General features: G+C 40.8%; 1 protein-coding gene across 3 annotated transcripts; it reads right to left on the bottom strand.

The window, feature by feature from the left end:
• Positions 1-53: 53 nt before the first annotated feature.
• ACTR2 (actin related protein 2) lies at positions 54-24,349 on the bottom strand. 3 transcript variants are annotated; one of them, XM_050315060.1, is made up of 10 exons: positions 24,179-24,341; positions 17,419-17,529; positions 14,514-14,528; positions 12,263-12,478; positions 8,608-8,680; positions 6,603-6,739; positions 5,674-5,823; positions 4,838-4,983; positions 4,341-4,473; positions 54-3,155 (listed from the first exon to the last, which is right to left on the bottom strand). In XM_050315060.1, the coding sequence occupies exons 1-10, from the start codon at positions 24,224-24,226 to the stop codon at positions 2,985-2,987; spliced, it is 1,200 nt and encodes a 399-aa protein (XP_050171017.1). In that variant the 5' UTR covers positions 24,227-24,341; the 3' UTR covers positions 54-2,984. The 3 variants fall into 3 exon arrangements, with proteins under 3 accessions (XP_050171017.1, XP_050171018.1, XP_050171019.1); XM_050315061.1 differs by lacking the exon at positions 14,514-14,528 and having other exon boundaries at positions 24,179-24,349; XM_050315062.1 differs by lacking the exon at positions 24,179-24,341 and having other exon boundaries at positions 14,514-14,531.
• Between the last annotated feature and the right edge of the window lie 3,637 nt (positions 24,350-27,986).

The following is a 27,986-nucleotide window of genomic DNA, read 5'->3' as shown; positions in this document are numbered from 1 at the left end:
GAGAAAAACTGACAGAACTGTGATTTCCCAAAGGAAACAAAGCAAACATAATCTACTTTGAAAAAAATCTGATTTTATTTTTTGTATTGAAAAGACCTGTCAATTTAAATAGATGTTTATTTCCATTCACGGTCTCAACCAGTGTTGTGTGTTAACATTATTCAGAACTGTATAAAAAGCCATTTGTGTTACATTGGTTAACATCCTAGAACACTGGGGGAGGGGAGGGTTTGAAGCAGCTTAACATTAAAAATAGGATGTTCCCAAAAAACTTACAACTGATGCGGCATCTTCTATTCTAATTTTATAGGAGCTGAAGCATTTTGCAAATACAATTCAAGTTATTTGGTCTTCAAAAAAAAAAAATTTAAAACCAGATTGATTTCATAGCAATATTGAAGCTGTCAGCTGAGAGAACACACACATACACACACTCTTGTGTGTGCAAACACACACATGGAGAACCACACTGAGCACAACTGGAACACCCCACTCAGTACTTGGATTACATATGTGTTCCTCTGAATCCGTGATAACTGTTAATTTAAAATGCTAGTTGCCCTCTTTTTCTTTTTTTTTTTTTTTTAATATATACATGGTTTCCATGGAAACCCGAGATTCTACACAATCAACTGACATTTATTACTCATGGTGCTGGGAAGTTCTCTAGTGAAAGGGCCAGATTCCAAAACCTCTACTCAAACATGCACATACCCAACCGAATCCAATGGACAGGGGAGAAGATGGTTTAGAAAAGGGGTTGCAGGGTCAAGGTCTAGATTTGAAAAACCACATGACAGATTGTCACTCAAAAAAAGTTTTTTAAGTCATTCTTTGGTTTATTTCCATGATTCCCAACACTGTCTGAAAAGCCCAGAGACAGTCACTTGAGAAATCATAGCTCTAAAGCAAGCCCACAGCATTTTTTAAGTCTTGTGTATTAAATGTTTAGAAGACTACAGGAATTCAGAGTACCCCTTACATTCATGTCCCCAAAAATCTAGTAACTGCTTAAGTGCATGCACTGAGGCACGACCGGCATGCCTGTAAATTCATATTGTTCAAGTTAAGAGTAAATATAGCTGCAAAAAACCCCACCCACCTATAATTAAATGGTCATTACTAGCAATACTTATAGTGACTGTCTTGTTATTAAAGAAATGCAGACATGGTTTGTGCCCCTTTGGCTCGCTCAGCCAAAGGAAGCTGTCTGCTCGATTTAGAAAGAAAGCAGATTTTAAGAATCCGAGGGAGTTTAACATTTCTGTGTTCCTGGGGTCAATTATTAATGTAAAGATGTAGACAAATGGCAAGTGTATGAAAGCATCTCTTGTACATTCCAAGGTTTGGAAGTCAAAAGCAGATCTTAACTTCCTTATGCTTAAATGTTGTGGTAGGCTTCGAAAACCAGTAAGAAGTAATGTATTATTTCCACGGAAAGCAAAGTAGAACTGAGTCTAACTGGCAGTTTTTGCTATGCTTACTGTAAGGCAGATTTTATTGCAAAGATAGTTACCAGTCTGCTAGTAGGAAAAAAAAAAATACAGGCAACTATACTCAGAGAAGGTGGCTGATAATTACTAGTGACAACTTCTATTTTTTTAGAACAGCTCAGCTTTAATGTACTTTCTGGAAAACAGCATTTTCATCACTGGTTTTCACTTCCTTCCCCATCCCACGTTAAGTATCAAAAATCAAGACGGGATAGAATGAATTGTGGCTATTTACCAACCAACAACATCTCATATTCCAATGTTATTTTTAACTGGAAGAAATATAAGTCATTCTTTATAACCTACTGCCACTGGTTGTTTATAAATATCTGCTTGCTGCAATAAACACTGGTCATTGAAATATTCATTTGCAGTAACTACTTGGCACTAGGTTAATATACTTGTAAAGTTTAATGGAAGTGCTTCTGATGTACATACAAGCACTTAAAAACATCAGACTTTTTTAAAACTTAGTTCTGGGGGTTTTAATATCTATAGTTACAGTTTTCACAAGCGTTTCTGAAAGTATTAAATCACTTCAGTAAGTTTAGAGGCTCCTGTCTCAGCACATCTAAGTTTCTCAACAATTACAGAATAGCTAATTTAACATTCTTGCTCCCTATGCTGAGACAACATGGTACCAAAATTTAGTTATAAAAAGAGGCATTTTTGGACAGGCTGACCCCTCCCAGCTGTCCCTTAACAAAAAAAGCGACACAGCTCAAGCCTGTCTCCTCTCTCCAGGAAAAAAAAAAAAAAAAAGACACCTAAGGCCACAAATGTACATTTGCCAGAACATCAGGTGTTGTCTCCACTTGTGGCAACTGTACATTCCCACTTAGAGAAATACAGTCTGGAAGCCCCACCACCACCACCTTTAAGGATTAACCCCCTCAGAAGCCAGTTTAGGCAGCAGTGCATATGGAACCACGTTACATGGAAACGGTGTGTTAAAGCCATTCCAGCTACTTCAGCTAGTTTCTAGCAATGTTTAATCAGAACTCCTAATCAGCAGGAAAAGGAAAAAAAAAAAAAAAAACTTGATGTAGAGAGAGGCATAAAGATGCAAAGATAATCACCACAATGATCCAATAGCAAAAACTCTTGTTTAAAGGTTTTCTTATGCTAGAAAAGGCACACAACCCCTCGTGAACTAGAGACAAAAGCTAGCAGGACTACAGCAATAAACCCAGAAGAAAAAGCCTACCGGAATTACCCAATTGCCTACCGGGAAGGAACAATGAAGTAGACAGGCTGCTCTTGCTCCGTTTTGTTTGCAGGGAAGTGGTCAAATTTAATAGTCAAATTTAGCCACATTAAGAAACATTTAACAAAAGCTACCCCAAGAAACCAGAACAAAACCTGACGTTTGGGTCAAAAGGCCACAGACAGGCCCTTCCATAGCATGGAGCTGAGTGAGTTCAGAGATTGGCAATGAAAGGAGAAAAAAAAAAAAAGCTTTAGACATGTGATGGGAACAAGCTTTGGGATCTATCGAACAGTCACACCAAGCTTCTCCAGCACACGCACTCCCTTTTCCTGGTATTCTTGTCGGGTCATCCAGAAGTTGTCTTTGTCCTTCATGATGTCTGCTAGAACCGCGCCCCCCAGGAACACCATGTGCTTCCGACGGGGTGGATCCTCGATTCGGATCTTAAATTTCTAAGAGAAAGGAAAGAAACTGTTACTGGGATCCCTGAAACACAAAAGCCTTTCAAAAATAAAACTGGGCTTTCCACCAGAACAAAGAAGTGGAAACTGTCTCAGTGAGAAAAATGCGGCCAAAGAACTGAGACGTTAGCACAGGGCGCCCCGTGTGAGCTTCCAGCTTGTGCAACCCCACTAAAATAACTCCTTTGCACGGGAAATTAGAGACAGCTATTGACACCTCCTCCAAAACTCTACTTTCAGTATATTCACAAGAAGTCCAGGAGTCAGAATATAAAATTAAAGACCCAATTTTTGCATTTCATGAACACAGTAAAGAGTGAAATACTTCATAAGCTTCAGTGGCTAAAATTATCAGAAGTTACCAGATCATCAAATCACAACATATTTTAAAATTATACCCAGTTTTAAAAGGGTAGATGAAACAGATTTTAAATTTACACAACCCAGACCAGCTTAACAAATTAATGTTCCCTAAAATTCTTCAGTGCTAAAGCTCTAACTCTAAGAGCAATAATGAGTACAGTCATTCGTGTGCAATATTGTCTCAGTTGTAAAACATTCTGTACAATTGAGTCATTCCATATTGCCACAAAAGATCTTTAGAGGACACTGTATTAAGAACCAGGGAAGTTCAATGTAGTTCAACACTGGAAACTCCGCTCAAAGGAGTTTTCTCTGCAAATATCTCCTCACTGAAAAGCAGACAGCACTACATCTGTAATGTGTGTGTGGCTGCTGCCTCCTTATCACAGTAACCAATGAAAAAGGAAAACCTATTCCACTGGAACTCCAGCCTCTCACTTTTGAGCATTTCATTTGTAGTATGAATTAGAACTTTCACAGATTAAAAAAAAATTATTATTTTTCCCAATAATGACTTTAAGGCACAAAAAACCCTCCTCAGCTTTGCTTAACCTACGTTACAAGTTGTGTCCTACTCCCTTTTACATTCAAACTAACCCAGGACTTCAGGAATTCCTTGCTTTTAGCATGGACTAAAAGGTGACTATTGCAAAGGAAACGCAGGGGTGTGAAGAACTGAGAGGCAGCGATTTTGCAAGTCACACAGAGGGCCACCCGCAGCCTCTGTCATTTCTGACTACTTGGTTCCCTCTAGTGGGGACTCAGGATAAGACTCCGTGTCCCCTCCAAATGAAGCAGCCACTCGATACCCACCGAGAGTTTTTCCACATCTCCTTTCAGAACCCGTTCCAGGTAGAGCTGCTTCAGTTCCCGCTCCAGCCGCGAAGGCAGCCCGGGGTACATGGTGGACCCTCCAGACAGCACGATGTGCTTGTAGAATTCAGACCTGACCCAAAGAGAAAGAGTCTTTCTAGTGTTGTACTCTGTGTGAGGGGTAGGTACCTGCACGGACAGGGGAGTGAATACAAGTCTAAAAAACGGTCACTGCACAAAGACAGACTTGCTCACGCTTTACCAGAAAGCAGCAGTAAAAAAACACTGTGCTTTCAAGATTTTTATCTGCTCATTCACACCAAAATAGTTTCCAGACAACCTGCTGAGCTCCAAGACCTCAGCCTGAGCCCCTCTCCCAGCATACACCCTCCCCCTAGCAACACGCATTGGTGTCTAAAGCAAAAGATGTTACTCTGAATGCAGTTCTCACATCACCCCTGCACCTCGACAGAGGATTTTAAACACTGTGCTCTTACCTGGTATCAATGTCAGCGGCCTGGATGGTGTTAAACAGCAACTCAGCCACACCAACCCCTTCTACGTTTATTAAGTGAGGCTGGAAAAGAGCCTCCGGTGCCTCGAACCGTTCTCCACCGACTTTGATAATCCTGCCATCTGGGAGCTAGGGAAGTAAAAACACCATTGAGAAGACTACTTTTAGCCACTTGAATACTCAAAAAAAAAAAAAAAAAACCAAGAGGAAATGACCTACATTGCTCCCTAATGTTTTAAAACAGGAAATTGTTGATACTTGTCAGCACTGCAAGAAGTCATTCAATACTACTGAAAGAATACGCAAATTCTTTAATCACTGCAACTCACTCTGAGACATCAGGGACCAGACACATCCATACCAAACATTTCCTTACAATACCAACTCCCATTATCAATTTAAAAGATGATCTTATAGCAAGAGTTATGCTTTTCTGCAAGTTACTTTCTCCCATGTGTGATCACAGGAAGTTTCCACCAGGAGCAAGTTTACCACTCCTGACAGCAGGTATCAGTCTCATATGTCTCACTGCTATATGGATGAAGCTGTAAGGATTTGATATGCTGGAGTAAGGCCACTTTCTCTACAAGTTCCTGCACTGTAATATTCAAATTTCAAGGATCTACAATGGCAAAAATGAGTGGAAAGTCTTATGGAAAATCTGAAAAAACAGCTTTTAGAAGCTTTTCCCAGAACGAAGTAATCTGATTCTAACAGATTCCTATGGCTGGGAAACGAGCCACTGCCAAGAAAAACTGCAAAGGAATCAAAGCTAAATGAATTTAAACCTAGGAGAAAAACCGTCTCCAAGGCACTTACCGTGTAGGATTCAACTAATACTGTGGTCTCTAGTGCCAGTTTCTGCTCCTGTTCAATGTTGTACCCCACATAACAGAGCTTTTCCTTGATCATGCGAACGGTCTCAAAGTCGGCAGAATGGTTGAAAGCGTAACCTCGCAGCAGGAGGAGCTGGAGGGGACACAGCAGGTTAGTCCAGATCTCTCAGCAGAGGAGTACATTTAAACAGGTATCTTTAAAAGCTCATCTCCCCTTTTTTAACTACAAATTCAGTACTGAGACAAATCCATCCCAGTATATCCGTCATGACCAGAAAAGCGGAATAGCAGCAGCGTGACCCCCAAGGGGGAAATTCTTTTCGTCATTACAACTTTCAGCATAACCATCACGAAGACAAGTTAAAGATAACCAAAATAATTCCTATCTTTAGGACTTCACTCCAGAACACTCCAGTACTCCAGTTTAACCATAAGATTTGTCATTCCAGAATGTTGCTTATACTTAAAGCACCCAAACAAACAAACTGTCTTTCAAACATGGTGTCTTATTTAATAATCAGGGAAGAATCACTACACTATTTTCCACACTGTAAGAAAGTCTATCTGAAAATAAATGAGTAGAACTGAGAGAATACAATTTAGCTTTCATTTTATGTGTTGAGAAAGCCAACTTTGGAGGTTTTCCTTCCCAAATAAGGAATAAATTCCCTTTCTACAAGACTGCCACTAAGAAAATGGGATGTCTCTGAATAACATCAATAACATCAGGTGTGATTTACATGAGGAAACATAAGAATAGACTGAAGCAATACAGAGACAGTTCTTAATCTAAATTAACATATGAATAATGAAGGGAAACTGTATATTGGTTTCTTGCCATCAAGGGATTTTAACCTGAACCAAAGTACCACAGGTACCAGCCTCAAGCTTTAAGAAGTCTTCCCAGCTTACCTTAATGAGGTACCTGGTGATATCCCTCCCAGCGATATCTAACCGTCTCGTGAGATGAGGGAGGGAGAAACCTTCATAAACTGGGCAAATGTGGGTTACACCATCTCCAGAGTCCACAACAACACCAGTCAACAAACCTAAAAGAATGGGGAGGAAAAAAAAAGACGCACAGCTTTTATTAGGACTTTCATAAATAGAGCAGAATAGTAGCGAGTTTAAGATTTTTTCATTGTAATCTTAACACAACCTCTGTTCCCTCAGTCATCACTGGATTTTAAACGTAATGTTTTTATGGTAACAAATGCTTTCATATTATTTTTTTTTAAGTATTACCTCTACTTTTACCTAGATGCTTAGAACTCTACCGTTTGCAGTTTTACCTGGTGTTTTGACATCTTAAATTGCACTCTAATTAAAGAGAATATCTATGCTCATTAAATGCTTCTTGGGGCACAAATTCCTCCACAGATTCAGCTGTGTATGTGCAACCTTGTATTAATTTCTCAAACATGAAGAAACCTAGAGATATTCAGGCCACGAGTTTATCTTGTAACAACTCTGAGGACTTGTTGATTTTGACTGGTATTCAAAAAAAAACAAAGTAGTGATTTCATAAGGTAAAGGATATTTGGACTACACAGCACATGCCTCATTTTTTCCACACAGAAGTAGCATTAGGTTGAATCAGATCCACTTTCATGGACCAAAAAAAGTCAAATCTCATGAAAAAAGTTTATCACAAAACCATTAACTTCTAACTGAGATATCATAAGCATGTAGAAACAGAAGTTTCAGTAGTTAAGAGGCACAAATCAATGGTGAAAGTTGATCAGAAAATGGTTTTATAGTTTTTCACAAGCTGCCTAAAGCAAGCATATTTTAAGGGGAGACTTTAAAAATGCACTGAGGCACACCTCTATGTAATTTTAGCCACAGCTTTAACCTTTAATGTAATATAAATAAGTAGGATGTTTTAAAGGGCTTTTTTAATTTTCAAAAGCAAATGTTTTACTTATGGACCCCTTGATTGTTACACCTTAGAAGGTCTTCAACTTTGTTTTAGGTGATGGTATGTAGAAACACTGCAGGCTGCTCTAAGTTGTAACACCACTTTGTTATTCACAAAATAATTGAGCACCACACAGTAACGTACATGTACAATTACAGCAGATTTTAAGACTGTAGATGTTAGTCAATTAAATACTTAAAGGAAGCAAACCAAAGAAAAAGCAAAAAGCAAGGGGAAAAAATGTAATAGCACAGATTGCAGCAAACAAAATTAATATTCAGGTGTGCAAAAGTGGGTTTGGTTCAACTCATTTTAATGACTTGCATAACAGAACCACCTTTCCAGTACCCCCTCACTTTGGCTCCTGGACATAGAAACTGCAATGATGTGTTTAAGGGACAAGGATATTTATGTCCTGTCCTAAATACACCAAGCCACTAATAAACAGATGCAAGGAGTCACTGTATTAGAACTGATGTGCTTGAGTCACTCCTTAAAATCCTACATGGGCTGCAGTCAGTGGCAGAATTTCCACTGGATTCAGTCAATCCGTAATTTTCTGCTCAGGGTGAGGATCTTTTAACCTACTTTATCCACAGCAGAAGACTCAACTTCCTACTTATTTTTCCCCCTGAAAATATTGCAAGAGTCATATGATCATCATCTTGAAATTCACCCACTATCAGAAAATCAAAAGTCAGTCATTAAGACTTGGCGCCAAAGGCAAAACAATTACACCCTGACACAGTAACAGTTTTGATAATCTGGGATTTTGCATTTACAAGCATGTCCCCACATGCTTGTAATCCATGAAAATAACACTGACAGTGATACCTGTCAATAATTCCCCAAAACAAAAAGCAAGCCTGTCAGTTAGAGCTGAGCTTACTCAGAGAACAGTGTTGAATTAAGCCCAAGACCCAGTGATGCCATATTAGTACTTTGCCTCAGCAACACATTTATAAACTAAAGAGATTTTAGGTTATTTTTGCCTACCTTGAGCATACAGAGTAAGAACAGCCTGGATGGCTACGTATACCCCAGAAAACTGGTACGTCTCAAACATGACCTGTAAGATGAAGGCAAAAATTAGCTCCCAAAAGCAGGCCAAACACTAGAAGAAATTTCATAGGTGTTTGAAAACTGTACTTCTAGAATTTTGTATTTTTACTAATCAAAAACACAGTAGTACATTCAGTTCCATACCTCACCCGTTCACACCAGATAAGCCAGATGAAATATTCCACGTCCGTTTAGCAGAATGCTTACCAAAAAAACCCTTACAAGGAGCAAATACTCACAAGAAAACCCACACACTGACTTGTGCAGCTTTACTGAGCCCTTTTGCAAAGTGCTTAATGAGTGGGAGGCAGTACTTGCAGACCAGACAAGCACTTCATTACTGAAGTGTGACTTGGGAACAAAATGTTTGTTAAAGGTGTATCCTCTAAAGCGAAGTTCAGGGTTTTATTATTCTGCATATCAAGCCTTATAGACTTTGTACAACTGCAGACTCTGTTGAGTAAAACCAGACTCCTGTGCATCTGGGCCACCTTTTTCCTTTCTTTAAAGCACAACCACTGACAAACTTCTAAAATTAGTGCAAACTCCACCACAGACAGAAAACTGCAGGTTTGCAGAACTCATACTGAGACATGAGAAGTAACTGCTTGTCTTGCACACGAGGTTCCCCTAACCACTAAACTAGTTTCAGTGAAGAATCAGGCCAAGATTAAAGGATGTAGGGTTTATAGGATCTTGTCTTCTTTATAAACACAAAAAAGGCCAAGTAAACAAATCATACTGTACAGTAATTTTCCCCTCAAAATGCTTTACCAGGAAAAACGGATGAACTCTGATTATTTCAACACATACAGAAGTTTTGCTTTTGCTACTCTGCAGCCTCCTGAGCCCTTCTGCAACTTCTAGGATTAGAAACTGATTAAATCCTAAGTACTCCCACAGCTCAAGTAAAAGATATCCAAATATTGTTGGAGAAAAAAAGCTGATGCCTGACAATTTTAGAATTCTGAGCTATTTAAGGAACCTCCTCTGTTAGAATAATGTGAAAAGGAACAGAAAGGGAACAGCTGAAAGGGCAGCAGCTCAAAGAGATTCCATACGAGTAGTCATTGTCTAAAACCAACACTGTTCCAAACAGATGAGACTCTCAAACAACGTGACTGCTTATTGAATGAAAAAATAATATAAGGAAAACCTAAATTATCAACTTCATACAACAAAATGAATACTCAAATGGCATTAGTTACTGCCTTCACAGGTTGTGCCAAAACCCCAGAAGTCACTGTAAAACCCTTTTATAACCTGTATGCAGGCCTTTTGGGGGTTGTTATTCTTTCCTTCAAGACATATTTGACACTAAAAATGCCTTCACACGGGACATATATGTTAAGATGTAAACACTGAGCAGGATGTTCTATGAAAAGACTCTTCCTCCCTTGACGGCATATTTTGGATTGCCTACAAAGTGATCTTCTAACTAGAAAGGAAGAATTAAAAATTGGGAAGAATGGTAAGGAATTCTAGTCTGGGATTAGGAGAAGTGACTGTGCTCGAGTATCTCTACAGCTACTTGATATGCCATTGCAGTCTGGCTGCTTCTGAGGGCGTTACAGAATGAGAACGCAGCAGAGAGACAGACAAACAGCAAACACTCAGTTAAGCTGAGGAGCAACCAGTGTCCTGCACATGCTGTGAAAGAAAAGGCACTTTTTAAATATGTTTTTTACAATATAGCTGCCATGTGAACACCTGCTGCCTTACCCTGCAGCTGAGTTTGATGAAGAGATGAGGTAAGGAACGAGAATTACTGGGAAGAGAGTGAAGGACAGCATATGTAATTATCTATCCTCTTGATATGGTCCAGATGACTAAGCTTTCCTTTCAGAATGCTACTGCACTGTATCACAAATTGCACAGACATTATTATATTTACTGCAGGCTTTAGGAAATATCTTCATTCAGTCCTCTGCTTCATACTGGGCCACCCTCCCTGGCAGGGAGGAGGCCATGTCAAAAACGGAAGGAGTATAAATACATTGTGGTTAAAATAAATATTGCAAGTCCTCATAACATTGTGTTCCATTACAAATATTAATAGAAACAGTGAGCTTCTGTGTAACTCAAATTTAAATTTACAGAAACGGATCCTAGTTCTCACTAATCCTCTAGTTCACGATTAAGCATCTACAATCTCTGGAGTGGTGTAAAAATAGCAGATGGAGCAATGCAAATATTTTATCAGAGTTCAGAGGCCATACTGTTTTCAATGTATGGCTTAAAATCGCTTGGTACCAGAATAACTAAAATCCAGCCCTTTTGTGTTCGGCAGGAAAACAGAAACAAGAACACTATTGTAGACAGCTGAAAAGCAAAGAAGCCTGGGCAGGAAATGCAGCCATTCCTGCTACGTGGAGGCCACCCAGAATAATCTGCTATGCCTATCACACCACAGCTGACTGATGTGCAGTACATGGTATTACCAGTGTTGCACTACACAATACTTGGGTGACAGGTCCCTGAAGTCCACAGTTGCTAAAAAATGCTGAATTTAGATTGCATGGTTTGACTTTTTTCACTTAAGTTTAAACTTTGCTAGAATTCATTTGCTCCCAAGTCACTGAAAGAAAGGATTAGCATAAATATATTCACTGCCATGTTGAAAGAAAAAAAAAAAAGCCCTATTGTACCTGTGACAACAAAAGGATTTTAAGGGAGAGGTCAGCAGGTAACAATACAGGTAAACTGTTATTAGAATAAGCAATGTATTTGGGGGGAAAAATACATATACAAGCTTTGATATTCAAAGTTCTGATAAATGGATAGGGTTACAGGCTTGGAATCCATTTTTCCCATCCTATCAGTTATTCTAACAGCAATTTTTTTTAATTACATTTTAGTTACACTGACTACTTGTATTAATTGAAAATACCTGTGATGCTTGAGAGGAAAAAAAGAAAACAAAAACCAAACAAAACGGGAAACTAAACTTTTTGTTCTCATCAAACATTTTTGGTCTTCAAAACTGAATCTTTGCCACATAGTACTGGAGCTAAACAACATTTGACAACCTACATGAACACAAGGCTCAGGTGGAGCTTAGATCACCCAGGGCAGCCCTCTGAGATCAAGGATCCAAGAACCAGGCTTTCCTTCTTAGAAGGCTTTCATTGATAATCCCTAGCACTAATTAAAGATTAGTGCACGGGTTGTCATCACACCTTTGTCTCAGCCACCTCCAACAACACCGCTCCATCTGGTGAGCATCATCCAGCTCCCATCTCCTCTGCAGCATTACTGGCTTACAGAAGTCCAAGTCATTTAAAGTAATTAACATTCATCCAACAGCTCGTAATCAACGAATCTTGGATATGTGTGGACAGATGTGCATTCCCAATTCTGTGTTTTAATGCTGGTATGGCTTGAGACAAGAAGCCTGCTAGAGCTTTGGAATGAGATCAGCCTGTTTGAATTTAAGCTCAGTAGCATTCATGACTATGGCTGAGGATGAGTTCTGGTTAGAAAACAGAACTGCTTTGCCTCAGACAGTCACTGTGTGTTGATGGAACAAGAAACCTCTCAGCAGTATTTCAAGGACAGTCTGTATCAGCTTCTACTAGACATGACATACCTCCACAATCTTCTCCCTGTTTTTAGTTGGATTCATGGGAGGTTCTGTGAGTAGGATTTTACAATTTTTTGTGTCAATATTAAGTTTTTCTGGTCCAAACGTGTAATCCCAAAGGTGCTTCATGTCATCCCAGTTTCGAACTATGCCATTCTCCATCGGGTAATTCACCTCCAGCATCGATCGCAGTTCACTGGCTTCATCACCAACCATGAGATCCTGCGAAAATTTCAATACAGAGACACGTCAGTGCTCGCAAAGTTTCCTGAACACCAGACTCCTCAGTGAACTGCTTCAGCCTGTGTCCAGCTGTGCTCTTAAACAGCGCCCACATTTTTGAACCATTTTCAGGTACTTAGGAGAGAAGTAGAATATATTTCATGTAGTATTTAAATTTGGCTGTTACCCATCCCAAACCTTTTCCAAAATAAATATTATTATTTCAATTAATTCAATTTCAATTAACCTTAAACAAACCAATAAACCCTGTTAGAGACTACGAACACCTCTGTAGGTACAGATGTTTCTCCACTGACACCTCCGAAATTATTTTATCAAATACTAATTTCTGAGAGCTGAGATGCGAAACAGCACACAAGGATAGTAGGTGGGATTGGCAGAGTATTTTTCCATGCATGTTGCAAATTTCTGTGCACAATACCAAAAAAGGAATAATGAGTGGTGAATAAGCATACCGAACAGTAGCAAAAGCAAATAAGAGATTGTAAGTTCCACACCAGACATCAAAAGAAACAATGGTTTACATATTGCCTGTGTCAGTAGGGTGCGAAGAGACACATCTAAATATAAAATAGAACCTCGTCTGTTCCTTGCCAAAAGTCCCAAGCCAAGAACCCAAGTAATGCATTCTTGCACAAACACAACCAGCTAATGCAGTTTGTATAGTCATTTCACACTGATTAAGCAATCTGTTTATTAAAGTTAGTTATGCAAACACTGCACATTCAAATTAGTAGCATCACATCTTCTCCTTTCCCACGTATTTCCCAGAGGAAGTATGTACAATAACATCTTATCTTTGCTCCCTATTATATCCCACACTTGTCTGGGATAAAGAAGCCTGGACTGACTCACTTGTACTTAGCCTATAAGGACATAATTCTAGATACCAACAGCCCTGTGTCCATACTAATATTAATTGGGAAAAAAAAAAAAAAAAAAAAAAAGGCCAGCTGCTTCATCCAAATATATGCCCCTGCAGTTTGCAGTTGCTGTGGCACAGCAAACTTGGAATTGAGGATTACTCGACCTACTACTCAATGCCAGGGGGAAAAAAAGATGCACAGCGAAAAAATCTGGTGTCTGGTTTACAGTGCCCTTAACAGTAACCTAAATAGTTACTATATAAAACCAAGTTTAGTTTAAGTCAAACCATTCTTCTTCCACCCCCTCTCACTGACGAGGTGTTTTGTTTGTTCTCCTTGCACAGTAGATCACACTTAGCTCTTGACTGCACAGAACACAAAAGTCAGGACTCCCATGTTTTGAACCAAAGGGACTCTGTTGAAACCGTACTATTGGAACTCCACCACACAGCCACACACTACTCGTGAGAATTTAAGACGACAGAAACTCCACCAGTCAGAAGACCTGGAAGCCTTTTTGTGCATTGTTCTCTGAGGCTCTCTGCTGCCAGACAGGACACAGCCCAGGAAAAGCTGCTATTCAAAGGTGCAATGTGAAAGTTGCACGAAACTTTCACGTCCTCTGTTTGAAACAAAGATAAAGGGCAGAACAATTGTTCTCTCTTGAGAACATTAGTGCTAACACACTAACAAACAGGCACACTTGGCAGGTGAAGAGGAAGGAGGACGACACAACTGAGTTTGCAGAGAGGAATCAGTATCGTGACATCCAATATTTCCACCACTTGGTTACTCAGGAATGTTTGTCTAACTGAAATCTGAATAGTTCTTCAAACTCTCGGTTCTTAATGTTAAATTGAGCACTTTCTACCGTTAAAGTTGCTGAGTTCATGTTGATCTTCCAGTGTTATTCTTGCATCTTGCAAAACTACAGGTTATGTAGCACTTAGAAGCAATACATACAATATTCTCATTAATTAGTTTTGCCAGTAAACCAAAGCAATGAAGAATGTCCAAAATAAGTATGTATTCAAATGTAAAATGTAAGACAAGACAAAACAATGAACAGCATTAAAAAATAACATAACAGCTACTAGGTCTCATCAAGCAAAAATGGCAAACAAAAAGCACAGGGGCACCTCACTTACCATCATTTTGTTATTCTACTTCAACAGGTCAAGAAAGGTGAAGAAAAGGTAGAAGCAAGAAAGTCAGAAAAGGCCTAAATGAAATTCTCAAATTACTTTAAGTACACAGTAGAATTAGGCTGAAAAGAGATGCATGTACAGCAGGAAATGATCTGAGTTAGTTTAGTTAGGGCCAAACTAACATTCTCAGGGTATCAAATTAAATTGTCTCTTTAAAGGAAGCTACTGCTACATGTCAGTGGCATGTCATGTTTATGCATCCTAGGCTGCAAACAGGATCAGTATATCTGCCTATCTCTCATAAATAGGATTCTGTGTATAAATATTCTGTAACAAAGGAGCTTTATCCTGGGCAAGGTGTTTACCTGAAGCAGACGAGACTCTGCACAAGGCAATTGACCATAACTAGCTCTGACAAATCCTAAATTTATATTTTGTTTTAAAAATTTCATTTAAAATATCCAAGAACTGAAAACTACCTATCAGTAGTGACCTACTAGTACCCCCAAACCTGCTGCAAAGACTAGTAAGTCAGTAAAAGCTAAGAGCAGCATCTATTCTTCTGGGTTCAGAGTTTTAAGGCTGCAATTTTAAGCAAAATAATCCCACTAATAACTGAACTCTTGTATTTATGTCCTGAACTGGGGACTCTGAGTAGGAGAAAAGCTATATCCCTGCTTCTAGCCAAAAGGAAAATCCATACAGAAAATATGGGCAGAGCAACTTGAAACTGGTAACTCGATGGATGATAATCACTGTTTTGATCAGCTTCCAGGCTCTTTTCACAGAGTTTCCGAATTTCTCAGGAATGACAGCTTTCCTGAATAGTTCTGAAAAGTTAAACTCTTGCCAGCTTCCTTTACTCGGTTTCAAACTTATCCTGTAAGAACTCACAGTGAATGCCCAGAATTAAATTTTGGCATGGAGCTCATCTGCTAAAATGTATTTCTTTTAGGAAATCTGCTTTTAGGAATCTCACAAAGAAAAACATCACTCACGCTTAACAAGTCTTCCTACTGTATTATCCTACTGGGATACCCAAAGTAGCTGTGGCAGGGATTTCTTCTCTTGACACACTGCTTCCTTAAGAAAGGTGACAAGCTGTTATAGGCAGATGCTACAAAACTCGTAGGAAGAATCTAGACACAGTTTGTACTACCCTACAGTGCACCCACGTGATCCACGCTCAAGCAGAAGACCAGCAGTGCGTGTGAAATTATAGTTTACCGGTTCTTTTGCACTGATCTCACAGTAATTACCCACCTCTACCTCCTATCCTTTCAATTTAACACTGTTATCTGTAACGATATTAAACCAAGTTATCAGGTAATCAGAGGATATCAAAACTGGCAGGACAGGCTGCATCAGACCAGCTCAGAAGAAAACACAACTTCAACAGCGAGATTTCATGCAAGAAAATTTTTTCTGGACTTCAGACTCGTAAATCACTGCATAACTTTCATAAAACTTTACCAGGATCTCCTTTAAGGAGGCTCCTCACATTAAGTTCAAGTAGATACCCCAAGAACCACCTGTCCCCAAGTCTTGCAAGAGAAAGGAAGATGTTTTCCCTCTCCTTACAAAAAATTTCTCTCTATTGTGAAAGGGAAAGATCTCCGTCCTCTCAACCATATTGTCCTGGCTGATACAAAGTAAAGCAGTATTGCAATATTAGCAACACAAAAAAAAACCCAACAAAACCCTAGGAATGCATTTTGGGAAGGTTTGATGTCTTTCAACCTCTTGACTTCCTTGTGTGGCCTTCTGCTGATACTACAACTATTTTAGAGGCAGCAGCAGAAGTCAGATAACTCAAGTTCTCCTTGTCGACTACAAGGTTCTGAAAATAAAGAACAAGACTGGGCCAAGTTTTTCTTTTCCCCTTCCCAAGCTGCTGCTCAGAAGCAATAAGCAAAGCAAAATTGAAAGCCTGTGGTATATGTGGTCCTACTTGACCTTCACTGGCCTAAGTGAGGACTTCTAGAATTCTGCATTGCCTCCTGCTTCTCCCTCACTCTCCAACTGGAGTTTGCACAGCTGTATGGTAAGGCATTCAAAACTTTACCTGACAAAGAAATCCCTCTTTTTCAGCTGGATCAGCTCACTAAAGTGGCTCACCACATGCCTGCACAAGCAGCATGGCCAGCACAAGGTGAGAATTGTGTGGCTAAAAGCAAGAAGGGAGGATGTGACCACAGCAGGGCTGAGACATTTACTGAAGCCTGTATTGCAGAAGCAGCTATTAACATTTGAAGCATTACTCTGTAATTATAAAATAAGTGAGAAATGACAGCTGCCTGGACATCAGAAAAAGATTCTCAAACAATGGTTTTCCCTCCGTGTCTTGGAATAATGTCCCAAGACAAAGCAGCCTGGACAGAGCCTCTCCAACTGGTGTGGAATACCCACGTCCATCAACAGCAAAAGGAAAACAAAAACAATAGAAACAATGAAATGCAAACACAGCCAAGGTTAAACATCTCATACAAGATCACAGATGATCAACTGTGAGTAGAAAGAAAACCATATAGAAAGACCTGGAAGCTCCAGCAGTTCTTCAACACTGTCTCAGAATCCCACAGGACAGCTTGGCGACAATCCCTTCTGTCCAAATTCTGCCTTCTAATCTTGACATCATTTACATATTGGCATTTGAAGCCCCTTTTTGCCCAGAACCACTTGAGCCCTACCTGCTGCCTCCTCAGGTGTACTATCTGAAGGCCTCCAGTGCTTTAGATTACCCTCTTCATAACCTTGTAGTTTGTGACAGGCTAAAATCCAGCACAGAAATGAATCAAGAAATACTGAAACAGCATAAAGGGGAGTTAAGGAGAAAGCATTTCCAAACAAAAGCTGCCTATGTATCTTCATCTATCAGAAGGAAATAATAATCAAAAAAATTTACCTTGATTTCAATGTTTCCTACTTTAGCAGTTGATCTTATAATGGGTCTTCCAACCAAAGCTGGAAAAATGTGCTCTGGAAAATTTGAGCCTGCATAGCCACATTTCACAAACTGAAAAGGAAGAGAATATTTTATTAGAATATGCATTGCTTTTGTTTACCAATAGAAAGCTGGTTTGGGATAAAAAACTAGAAGTCCAAATTCAAGAGCATGTGTCCCACTGAAAACCAATTGGATTTATACTTTCAAATCAATTTTACACATTTCAAATGATGCATTAAAATATTAGAATATTTTCCAGAATGTTTTCTGAATCAAGACTGCCAGATTTTTAAGAAAGGGTATTAAAACAACTAAGTACATTGTGAGGTGTAAAAGAGTCTGGTGTCTGAATTTGGATTTGGCCACTCCGTAAAAACGTCCTCCAGCCACCTGAAATCCGTAATTTTATAACAGATCACCTTATGAGAACCCAAGGAGACCTAATTAAATCACCTCTCCAATTAAAGCACACAGTAGCATAATGAATTACACAATGAAAAAGAACCCAAAACCTTGTGAAGTCAAGTTTTATGCTCTTATAAAAAGTGCTGAACTGTGAACTAGCAGATAAGTCTATGTGGACTAACTCAGGTAGATTTCTCAAAGTTCCATAATTTTCAGGGTGCACTTCTAAAACCAACAGCACAACCAAAACCTCAGATGATGGTAGTTCACACCAAACAGGATCCTCTGAAAGTGTTTTTTACCCAAATATATACAAAAGGAAGCTTTATTTCACCGGGCCCCGAGATAGTATATACACTAAGAAAACGACAACTTACTGAACATTAAAAAAAAAAAAAAAAAATACAGCCACTAGAGGAAGCTCAGTTGTTAATCATGAACTTTAATTGTGTCAGCAAAAAGTTACAATTTTAGTTCACAGGGATCAGCGAGTTGTGTTCTTCAGTTATCCCACATGCGTGTATCATACACACACTTTGCATCTTGCACTGTATTAACACGCCAGAACAAAACACGTTTTCACCTGCGGAATTACTCAACCACTGAGGTGTAGCCGTGGTATCCCAGCACCACGGGATCACTCGGGCCAGAAGGAACCTTGGGAGCTGTCTGGTCCAGCCCTGTGCTCAAACCAGACACCCCTGATCTCAGAGCAGGTTGCTCAGGGCTTGGACCAGTTGGGTGCTGGAAGCCTCCAAGGAGAGGCAATTCACAGCCTCCTTGGGACCCCGTCCCAAAACTTAAATTAGCCACTTGAGGTTGTATTAAAAGCCATCTGCTAGCATTTTTCAAAGCATTCACCAGGTTTTCTGGAGCAAGGTCTGAAGGCTGCCACCGGAACAATTATCCCAGCAAAGAGTACAGCTAATTGCAGTGAGAGGAATTCTGTCATTACACTAACGGGAACATGAAAAGTCACTTGCTGTTGCTTGTAATTATTCACCTTACTGCAGTAAAAAAGAGCACCTGTTTTGGAAAGAAATTTATCAAGCCAGTTACAGAAAGAGCCAAGAGATATTTTAATAAAATTTGGGGTAACAGAGGGAGAAAGGATTTTTTTTTTTTTTTTGCTTTTCTGTGACCCTGATCTCTTTCACTCATTCAGTGCTTGCTGTCTCCGAGGACAGAGCTGTCTGGAATACCTGAAGAATGACAACTGTGTACACAGCCCATTTCACCCATTCTGCTTAAAACCGAAAAGGCAAGCACTTATCAATTCTTTTGCTTGTGTTAAAGCCAGAAGTACCTAGGAGTTATATAGATCTTATCTGTGTATTCAAGAATGCAGTGCTGCTATCGGAAAGCAAAGAACAGCCTCAAGCATTTCTGGATCACACTACCTGAATGCACCAGAAGACTTTACCAGAAGTTTTAAACTCGAGGAAACATATGAGACATTTTGAAGGGCTGAGCTGAGCCCAAATAATGGTGTCCAAATTTAAAAAAAAAAAAAAGCTCCCTTTCAGGCTTAGCAAATTGCTGCACAAAGGGCAAGCACACAATTTTTGTTGCTTTTACAATATGGAGGAATGCTTGTTATAAATTCCACTGTGCAGGGCCTGGTCAAGCAAGAAGAAAGTTCTATGAAATATCCCATACAATCCCCTCCTCCAGCTTGGGGTTTCCTGAATTGTTCCAAGTACAACCCATAAGCACCATCCATGTACCCCACACCCATCTTTGCACCCATGTATTTGCCTACAGCTTTTCCTCCTTTTCTGCCCCAACCCCAGCATGAAGCAACTTCCCTACCAGTCATCACCAACCATGTTGGTCAACAGAAGCAACAGGACAAATAACATCTAAATAAATCTTTACACCTCAAGCTCCTGGAGCACCCCTCAAAAAGCTTCACTACCCACACTTTTAAACCCTGCTGGAATCCCCAGGTTCATCAAGCAACCACTGAGATATGCAGCCAAAAAAGCTACTGCACAAAAATCAGCAAGTGCCCCTCGGCCAACCTTAAAAATACCTCTCAAAATCACAAACAACTACGTTGACCTAGAAACTGCTGACCTACAAAAACACTATTCTTACTATTTGATCTCAATAGTAACTTCCAGACCTTTTCTGCATTAAAACCTTGACATACCTTCCTGGGAAATTAACTATGTTGGTAGTGAACAAATCCCAGGTTTTAAAAACAGATCGCCATTTCTCCAACCAGGCTAAAACACATTCAAACCCAGGTTTAATCTGTGGGAACTGCAGTGAGTGAGATTAAGCTTGGACACTCCCAAGTCCATTCCCCACCTCTCTCAGACCAGAACAGAGAGCCGTAAAAATTACATTTTACAACGTTCTACAGATTTAGCTGTACACAGATACAATTTTAACTCCTCTTCAAATTTGAAATTGCCCTCTCCAGTCTACATAAAAATTTGGTGAACATGAGAGCAAGTGAGCCTTGTATATCAGCTTGCCCATCAATGGGAGCATCCCTGCTGTAGTACTCTCCCCGACATAATCCTGAATATTCAGGTGGTTCAGTAGGTTTGTGATGATCCAACACTGGCTGAAGAGTCAGACTCATTAAAACTACCAGTAGGTAAATGCACCTTAAAAACACAGCTCTGTATAATAATAGATGCTGGACAGTTTTTGATATTTTGAAGGGGTACAAGAAACATAAGATACTTCTCCCTCCTCCTGTCCATTACTGGAAATCCTCCAAAATCTTCAAGTGAACGTTATGAACTGCAGTAACCTGGAACAGAATCAGCTTCTCTTTTCTAGTGCCCAGCATGAAACACTCACTGTTCCTGCTGCTCTCAATTTGAAACTCTCCAGTTTAAGTACAGTGTACTTGTTTCTCTTCCAGGTCTTACTGTGCCCACCTCTCACGACAATTATCAGCACAACGCTCATGTTTCGAACAGTAACACGAACACTTGATGAATTTACCCATTTCTGCAGGGACTTCGTCACCGTTTATTTTTTGCACACACGTTCAGAACGTTTTAAGAACAGCTACCTAGCCTGCCCGTGTGCAAGGCCATGTATGTAAGAGCTTTTACCATATATAGTTTCTTCTCCATTTCACGGTGGTTTACACTGACTCTTTCACTTCCTACTGAGTCATCAAACACCAAGAACTCGCATGTATAAGTATTCTTTCAAACCAGAAGAATGAGGAAGCTCACGAACAGGTCACGTGGCAAGATTTAAAATGAATGCTAATATTCTTATCAGATCTCAGTGTTTGATTCTTTCCACTGATGCAACTCCCAAACAAAAACCCTAAATAGAGCTACAGCAATTTTACAGGCCACTAAGTAACTTACCATTTGTCCTGTAACAATAAGAACATCCACCTTTAATGGTTTAGACCTTTGAGGTGCCATCGCCTCCCTCCCTCCTACACTACATGTTGCAAGAACTTCCTTCTAGTCACCTCTTCCTCAAAGACTGGCTGCAGCCTGACACACTAAAAGTCCTTGTGCAGCCTACCAAGATGAGTAGATTTCAAAGACAAGTCTAAAGTTAAAACTCACATCTGATTTTTCCAAGGATATTCTCCCTTTTTTTATCTAATATTTCTGATGCCTGGCAGGAGATTTAATTTCAATCACGGTTTTAAGTATGACATATCAGAAATCACTCTGACATAAAACATGTCTTGTCATACAGGAAAAATATTATCATCAAAATATTGGCTGACAGCATAGAGCTACTTGATAGTCTTCAAATGCAGCTGAGCCTCAAAAGATTCACCGAATGGAATTTTCTTCCAGCTTTGTTACTGCAATATTAGTTCAATTACCCCAACACAATCTAAATATTTTGAGTTTTACTGATTTAACCATTGTTTCTCGACACTCTGCCCTCCCACCCAAGGAGCTCTGTGGCCAGGGTACTTCCAGACACACGCTGTTCTGCTCAGAGGCCAAGCACGAGTGACACAGGCCCTTCCTCTCGCACCATAAAGGCACCTTCCACTGCCTTCCACTGAGTTTTTTCATCTCCTGCTGGTACAACTCACAGAAAGGGGGAAAAAAAAAGCATCAATCCAAGATGTCCCTGGAATCAAAAGCACGCAAAGAGATATGTAATGTTGTAAAGAAATCTGTGTTGCACACCCAGCTTGGGAAATTTGATAAGGACAAAAGCCTTTATCCACGTCCCACACCTGAGACCAGCCAAGGCACAACACTGCTGTCACTACCAATACACCAAACATTTCACAACTCAGTGGTTACTGCCATATAAAGGACCGTAGTGAAGGATGAAGCTCTCTTTCTTTTTTTTTTTTCTGTTTTGGGCCTGACAATAGAGATATTAAATAATAAAGATATTATTATTAAAAAAACCCCACAAACAACAACAAACAAGCAAAGCAGCTTCTGTATCCCGTTGTAAGAAAAAAGTGCTAAATGTTATATTTTTTTCCTTTCCTTTTCCTAAATGATAGTGTAAAAAGTGCCAAATGTCCTAAACCCCAGCCTTAATAACGATAATTTTTGCTATAGGAGGAAAAACGAAAAAAAAACATCAAAACTGTCAAACCTCAGACCTGTCAAATATGATGTTCCTCTTCCTGAACCATTCTAATAATTCCAGATGCTAATTGGAAAACCCTCTAATTCAGGATGCTGAATGTCTAACAGCAGCATCCTTTGTCTCAGCTGTTCTCTTCCTAGGCTTATAAAAGAAAAAAAAATTCTTTTTTACTCCAAGTATCTATATAAAATAAAACTTCCTCTTTTTTTGACATTCAAAAGATCTTCATGTACCACCAGTTATGTTAACTCCCCATAATAAAAATGATATTGCTTTACGAGGGGAAGCCCTAGATTGCTAAAAAAAAAAAAAAAAATTACCATGGGGAAACAGCATCTTATTTCTTTTTTTTTTTTCTGTTTTGGGCCTGATAATAGAGATATTAAATAATAAAGATATTATTATTAAAAAAACCCCACAAACAACAACAAACAAGCAAAGCAGCTTCTGTATCCCGTTGTAAGAAAAAAGTGCTAAATGTTATATTTTTTTCCTTTCCTTTTCCTAAATGATAGTGTAAAAAGTGCCAAATGTCCTAAACCCCAGCCTTAATAACGATAATTTTTGCTATAGGAGGAAAAACGAAAAAAAAACATCAAAACTGTCAAACCTCAGACCTGTCAAATATGATGTTCCTCTTCCTGAACCATTCTAATAATTCCAGATGCTAATTGGAAAACCCTCTAATTCAGGATGCTGAATGTCTAACAGCAGCATCCTTTGTCTCAGCTGTTCTCTTCCTAGGCTTATAAAAGAAAAAAAAATTCTTTTTTACTCCAAGTATCTATATAAAATAAAACTTCCTCTTTTTTTGACATTCAAAAGATCTTCAATGTACCACCAGTTATGTTAACTCCCCATAATAAAAATGATATTGCTTTACGAGGGGAAGCCCTAGATTGCTAAAAAAAAAAAAAAAAATTACCATGGGGAAACAGCATCTTATTTCTTTTTTTTTTTTTCTAAAATGGTATCTTTTTCACTTCCTGTCGAGGTGCCTCGCAGCCTGACAAAAGGATAGATTTCCACTGGGTGCCTGCAGGCTCGAGGAGGCAGGAAAAGGTGAAAAAGATGGGGAAATTTAAAAAAAAAAATGCCAGTTTTGAGAGTACGTTGTGGATCAGAAAGGCATTTTAAAAATAAATGACAAATTTTGAGGTTACGTTGCGGATCAGAAAGGTATTAATGAAAAGATGCTAAAAAAAAAAAAAAGAAAAAACAAACAAACAAAAACCCACAAAAAAACCCCAACAACCCCACCAAAACATCTCCCCGAACTAATAATCCTGCGCACCGAGGACACAACCTGGTCGCCCGACGCATAATGTGCTCATTCAGAAATTTTTGAAAAATCGGTATTTTTGGCTAAACCGGCGTGGCTACAGAGCCTCGCTCGGGTCACGCAGAGGGAAAGCAGGACACGGAGGGCAGCAGGGCGGGAGGCCGAGGGTCCGCGGGCGGGCAGGGCAGCCCCGGCCCCGCATCCCGCCCGGTGGTCCCCGCTGCGCTGGGATCACGGGATCGGCGGGGCCGGGCCCGGCGCTCCCCCCGCCCATTCATTCCCGGGCCCGGGATGGCGGCTGCGGCACGGCCGGGCGGGGCGGTGCCGGCAGGAAGCCGGGCCGGCTCCGGGAGCGGGGGAGGCGGGGGAGTCTCCCGGCTTTTCCCCCTTCCCCCTCCGGCCGGGCCGCAGGGCGGGTCCCGGGAGAGCGAGCGAGACAGAGAGAGACAGACAGAGAGAGAGACTCACCCCGGTGCCGTTGTCGCACACCACCACCTTCCTGCCCAGCGTGTCCATCGCCGCGACGCCGCCCGCGGGGGCTCCGCACCGGCACCGATCGCGACACCGCCCGCGACAGCGACACCGATCGCGACAGCGACACCGGCAGCGGCCCCGCCCCGACCTCCGCCGGGCCCCCGCGCGCGCGCCGCACGACGCGCGCGCGCACGCCGGAAGCCGTCAGCGCGCGCCGCCCGCCCCGCCCCGCCCCGCCCCGGCCGGGCCGTTGCCATGGCGGCAAAGCCGCCCCCGCCCAGACACAGAGCCCGCGGGGCACACCGAGTCACTCGCTCCGTGTCGGGAACAGGGCTGGACAGAGACCGGGGCCGGGGAAGGGCTTCTTTGCCCCTGTAACTCGGCACCGGTTAGGCCGCGCCTCGAGTGCTGTGTCCAGTTCTGGGCCGCTCAGTTTAGGAAGGATATGGAGGTGCTGGAGCGTGTCCAAGGAAGGGCGACAAGTCCTGTGAGGAGCGGCTGAGGGAGCTGGGGCTTGTTCAGCCTGGAAAAAAAGAGGCTCAGGGGAGACCTCATCACTCTCTACAAGCCCCTGACAGGAGGCTGTAGCCAGCGGGGAAGTCAGTCTGTTCTCCCAGGCAACCAGCAACAGGACAAGGGGGACCAGTCTTAAGCTACACCAGAGGAGGTTTAGGTTAGACATTAGGAAGAAATTCTTTGCAGAGAGAGTGGCCAGACATTGGAATGGGCTGCCCAGGGAGGTGTTGGGTTCACCATCCCTGGAGGTCTTTGATCAGAGACTGGACATGGCACTCAGTGCCATGGTCTAGCAGACAAGGTGCTGTTGGGTTAAAGGTTGGACTCGATGATCTCGGAGGTCTTTTCCAACCTAGTTGATTCTGTGATTCTGTGACCTCAGTCACCCCAATTCACCAGATGGGCTGTTTGTTTTTGTCTCCTACCTATGCCCACGCAGGGACAGACCCACTCTGAGGGGCTGCCCGCCCTCGCCCCTCACGCCATCCCCTCCACGCAGGGGTCTGTCTGCCCGCTCTGAGGGAAACGGGGCAGCTGCCAAAAGAACTACTTGTAATGAATATTGTGTTGTTTTCACAGATCAACATCCCGGAAGAGCTTTTACTCCTCCCAGGTTTTACCCAGGTCTGGCAAACCAGTTTGTGTTTGTGTGATGGGCCCAGAATGAAGGAGAGGTTAAGTGTGATCTCCCGGCTCCTCCTCAGCAGCCCAGTATTTGTTTCACGTGTTGCCCAAAATTCCACTGACTTCCACAAGAAGTCAGAAACAAATCACCACCACCACCACTCTTTTCCACACAGAATTACACAATCAATTATGTTGGAAAAGACCTCCAAGATCACTGAGTCCAAGCTGTGACCAAGCACCACCTTGTCAACTAGACCATGGCACTAACTTTCTCCTGTGCCATGAGCTATATCAGCCCACTACCAACAGCAGCCTGTTACAGAAATAATGTAAGCACAGGGTTTTTTGCATAGTTATGAGAGTTACATATGTATAGACGTATATTATTATATATGCATATGGTTATATTGGGTTTTTTTCTACCTTTAATTTTACAGAACAATGGGAACAATCAGAAATTTTTAAAATACCGGACTATAGCATAATATTTGACATTTGTTTTTGCTTTAATCACTTCCAGATATTGAGAATAAGGCTACAACAGGGCACTACCTAGTAGGACAAAGAGGCTGTGGAAACAAACACAGACTAATCCAGTGTCATGCAGATGTGATGGAAGGACATCCTGGTCACTCTGCAGCAGCTTTACCTGAGTATGGATTGCTTTCTAATATAGATGTGATTCATATTTTAATCAACTTTTCAGGGAACGATGTTTTGATATTTGTACAACCAAAGGGTTTACGTTGCTGGTTGAAGGCAGATGTGTGAAGCAATTGCCTTAAAAGCCTGCTCTCTATCCAGAAAAATCAGTTAATCTGTATATCTGAAATCACTTGGCTTGTTGAACCCAGCACAGAGGGCTCGGTCAGGGAAACTACACCCTGTTTGCTGCTCTGCTGTTGGGCTTGCTGGGTAATTCTGGACACAGCACTGAGCCCACCTATATCTTAGTTCCAATAAGCTTAGTTCCAATGTGGTACCGTGGCACATCATACTAATTCTTGTGAATTAAGCATCTGCAGTCTCTGAATGTGAAATGCTTCATTTTGGGTTGAAATCATCTGTTGGTTTGTCAGACAGAATGATTCAGCTATGCCTCCTTATGTGCAGTGATGGCAAAATTTACTCTGCTCTGAGGCAAACTACATTTCCATTTGGCAGACCTGAAGTAAAAAAGAGCAAACTGACTTCACTAACTTTTCTGAGGTTAGATACTCACTAGATCCTTATATATGTTTAAGATTTTAATTTTTATAACATGTAACTTTTAAATAACGTTTTGTAGCTTTTATCACACGAGCATTTTCCTAACAGGGATTTACAGTATTAGTTAAAGAAAACGCTGTATGACGAAAGGTTATTTTGAGAACTGCCAACAGAAATAGCAGTGCAATTAAAGTCGCTCGAGAAATAGTGATATTGAGGTCTGTCAAATATAAATATGGTTAATTTGCTGCTCACAGCACAGCCTATAAGATTACATATCAAAGGGATGCAAGTTCTGCACCAGAAGTACCAGAATTTACATACGACATGGTATATTCAATAAATTCATCACTCCTCTTGCTGCCAACTGTTCTATTAGCTGTTGGACAGCCTTAAAAGATTTTTGGATTTTGCTAAAGGTCATGTACAACGCAGGAGAGGAAATACAGTGTGGTTTGAACAGACATCTGTTTTAAAACTTAGTTTACTCGTTAAGTTGAACTGAGATATTACTTCTTGTTCTAAAGAAAAAACAAAGGAGTGTCTGTAGGAAGAAAGTTGCAGAGCATGGTAACAACCTTTTCAGAACCAGGAAAGGAAGTTTTGGCATGATCTGTACTTGTCAACTTCATTTGCTGTGAGCAGGGTAGCACAGAATGAGATTTAGTTTAACTACACCCAAAGTACACAGGAATTGGTATTTCTCTCGTAGGTCAGTCATATGATGCAAAGAGGAGGAAAAGCTTAACAATCAATGAATTGATGGGTACCATATACATATGGATTATCTTTTTTCTGTATATACTGCACATATTCCATTCTGTGTATGTTCCAGTTAGTGCAGCTTGCTTAGAAGGCTGTAAAGAAATAAGCAAAGAAGAGAAAAAAAACATTTCCTATCTTCAGAGTAATTTTGTTTATATACTTCATAACTTGGGGGTTTTGCAGGGAGATGAAAAGTAACCTGTGCATAATATTGTGTAAATAGATTTGTTTTCCAAAAAGCTAGTGTCTGCTTGCTGCTGCTCCTTGTAAAAGCCGTGGAGAGAACTACCCACATTTTCCTGTGCACCAGGAGAGGGTGTGGCAACTTGCTGGGACTTTTGTGAGTGAGCAAGACTTTGTGATAGAAGGTAATAAAAGTATGATGACTAAGCAGAGTGCTGAAGCTTATCAGATAAGGCACTACCCCTAGCTTAAACTGAGTTTAATAGACTTTAATGAACTTGCCAGTTAAGTGCTCTGTGCTTATCCTAAAGCACAGGCATAGGGAACCCATACAAACAGAGGCAGGAAATACTCAGAACAGAAAGGGAAAATGACTTATTGGGACAGCTGTCCCTCAGCTCTGCTCAGTATGGCAGAGAAAGGAGGGTCTGGAAGGAACTGATGATATCTCACACAAAGCAAAGCAAACAGTGTGTTCCTCAGTCCCACTTCCACTTCCCAC

The sequence above is a fragment of the Myiozetetes cayanensis genome, unplaced genomic scaffold (genome assembly GCF_022539395.1).
Source record: "Myiozetetes cayanensis isolate MyiCay16 unplaced genomic scaffold, myiCay2020 scf2-11, whole genome shotgun sequence".
NCBI lineage: Eukaryota > Metazoa > Chordata > Aves > Passeriformes > Tyrannidae > Myiozetetes > Myiozetetes cayanensis.
This window is presented reverse-complemented; position numbering and strand designations above follow the sequence as displayed.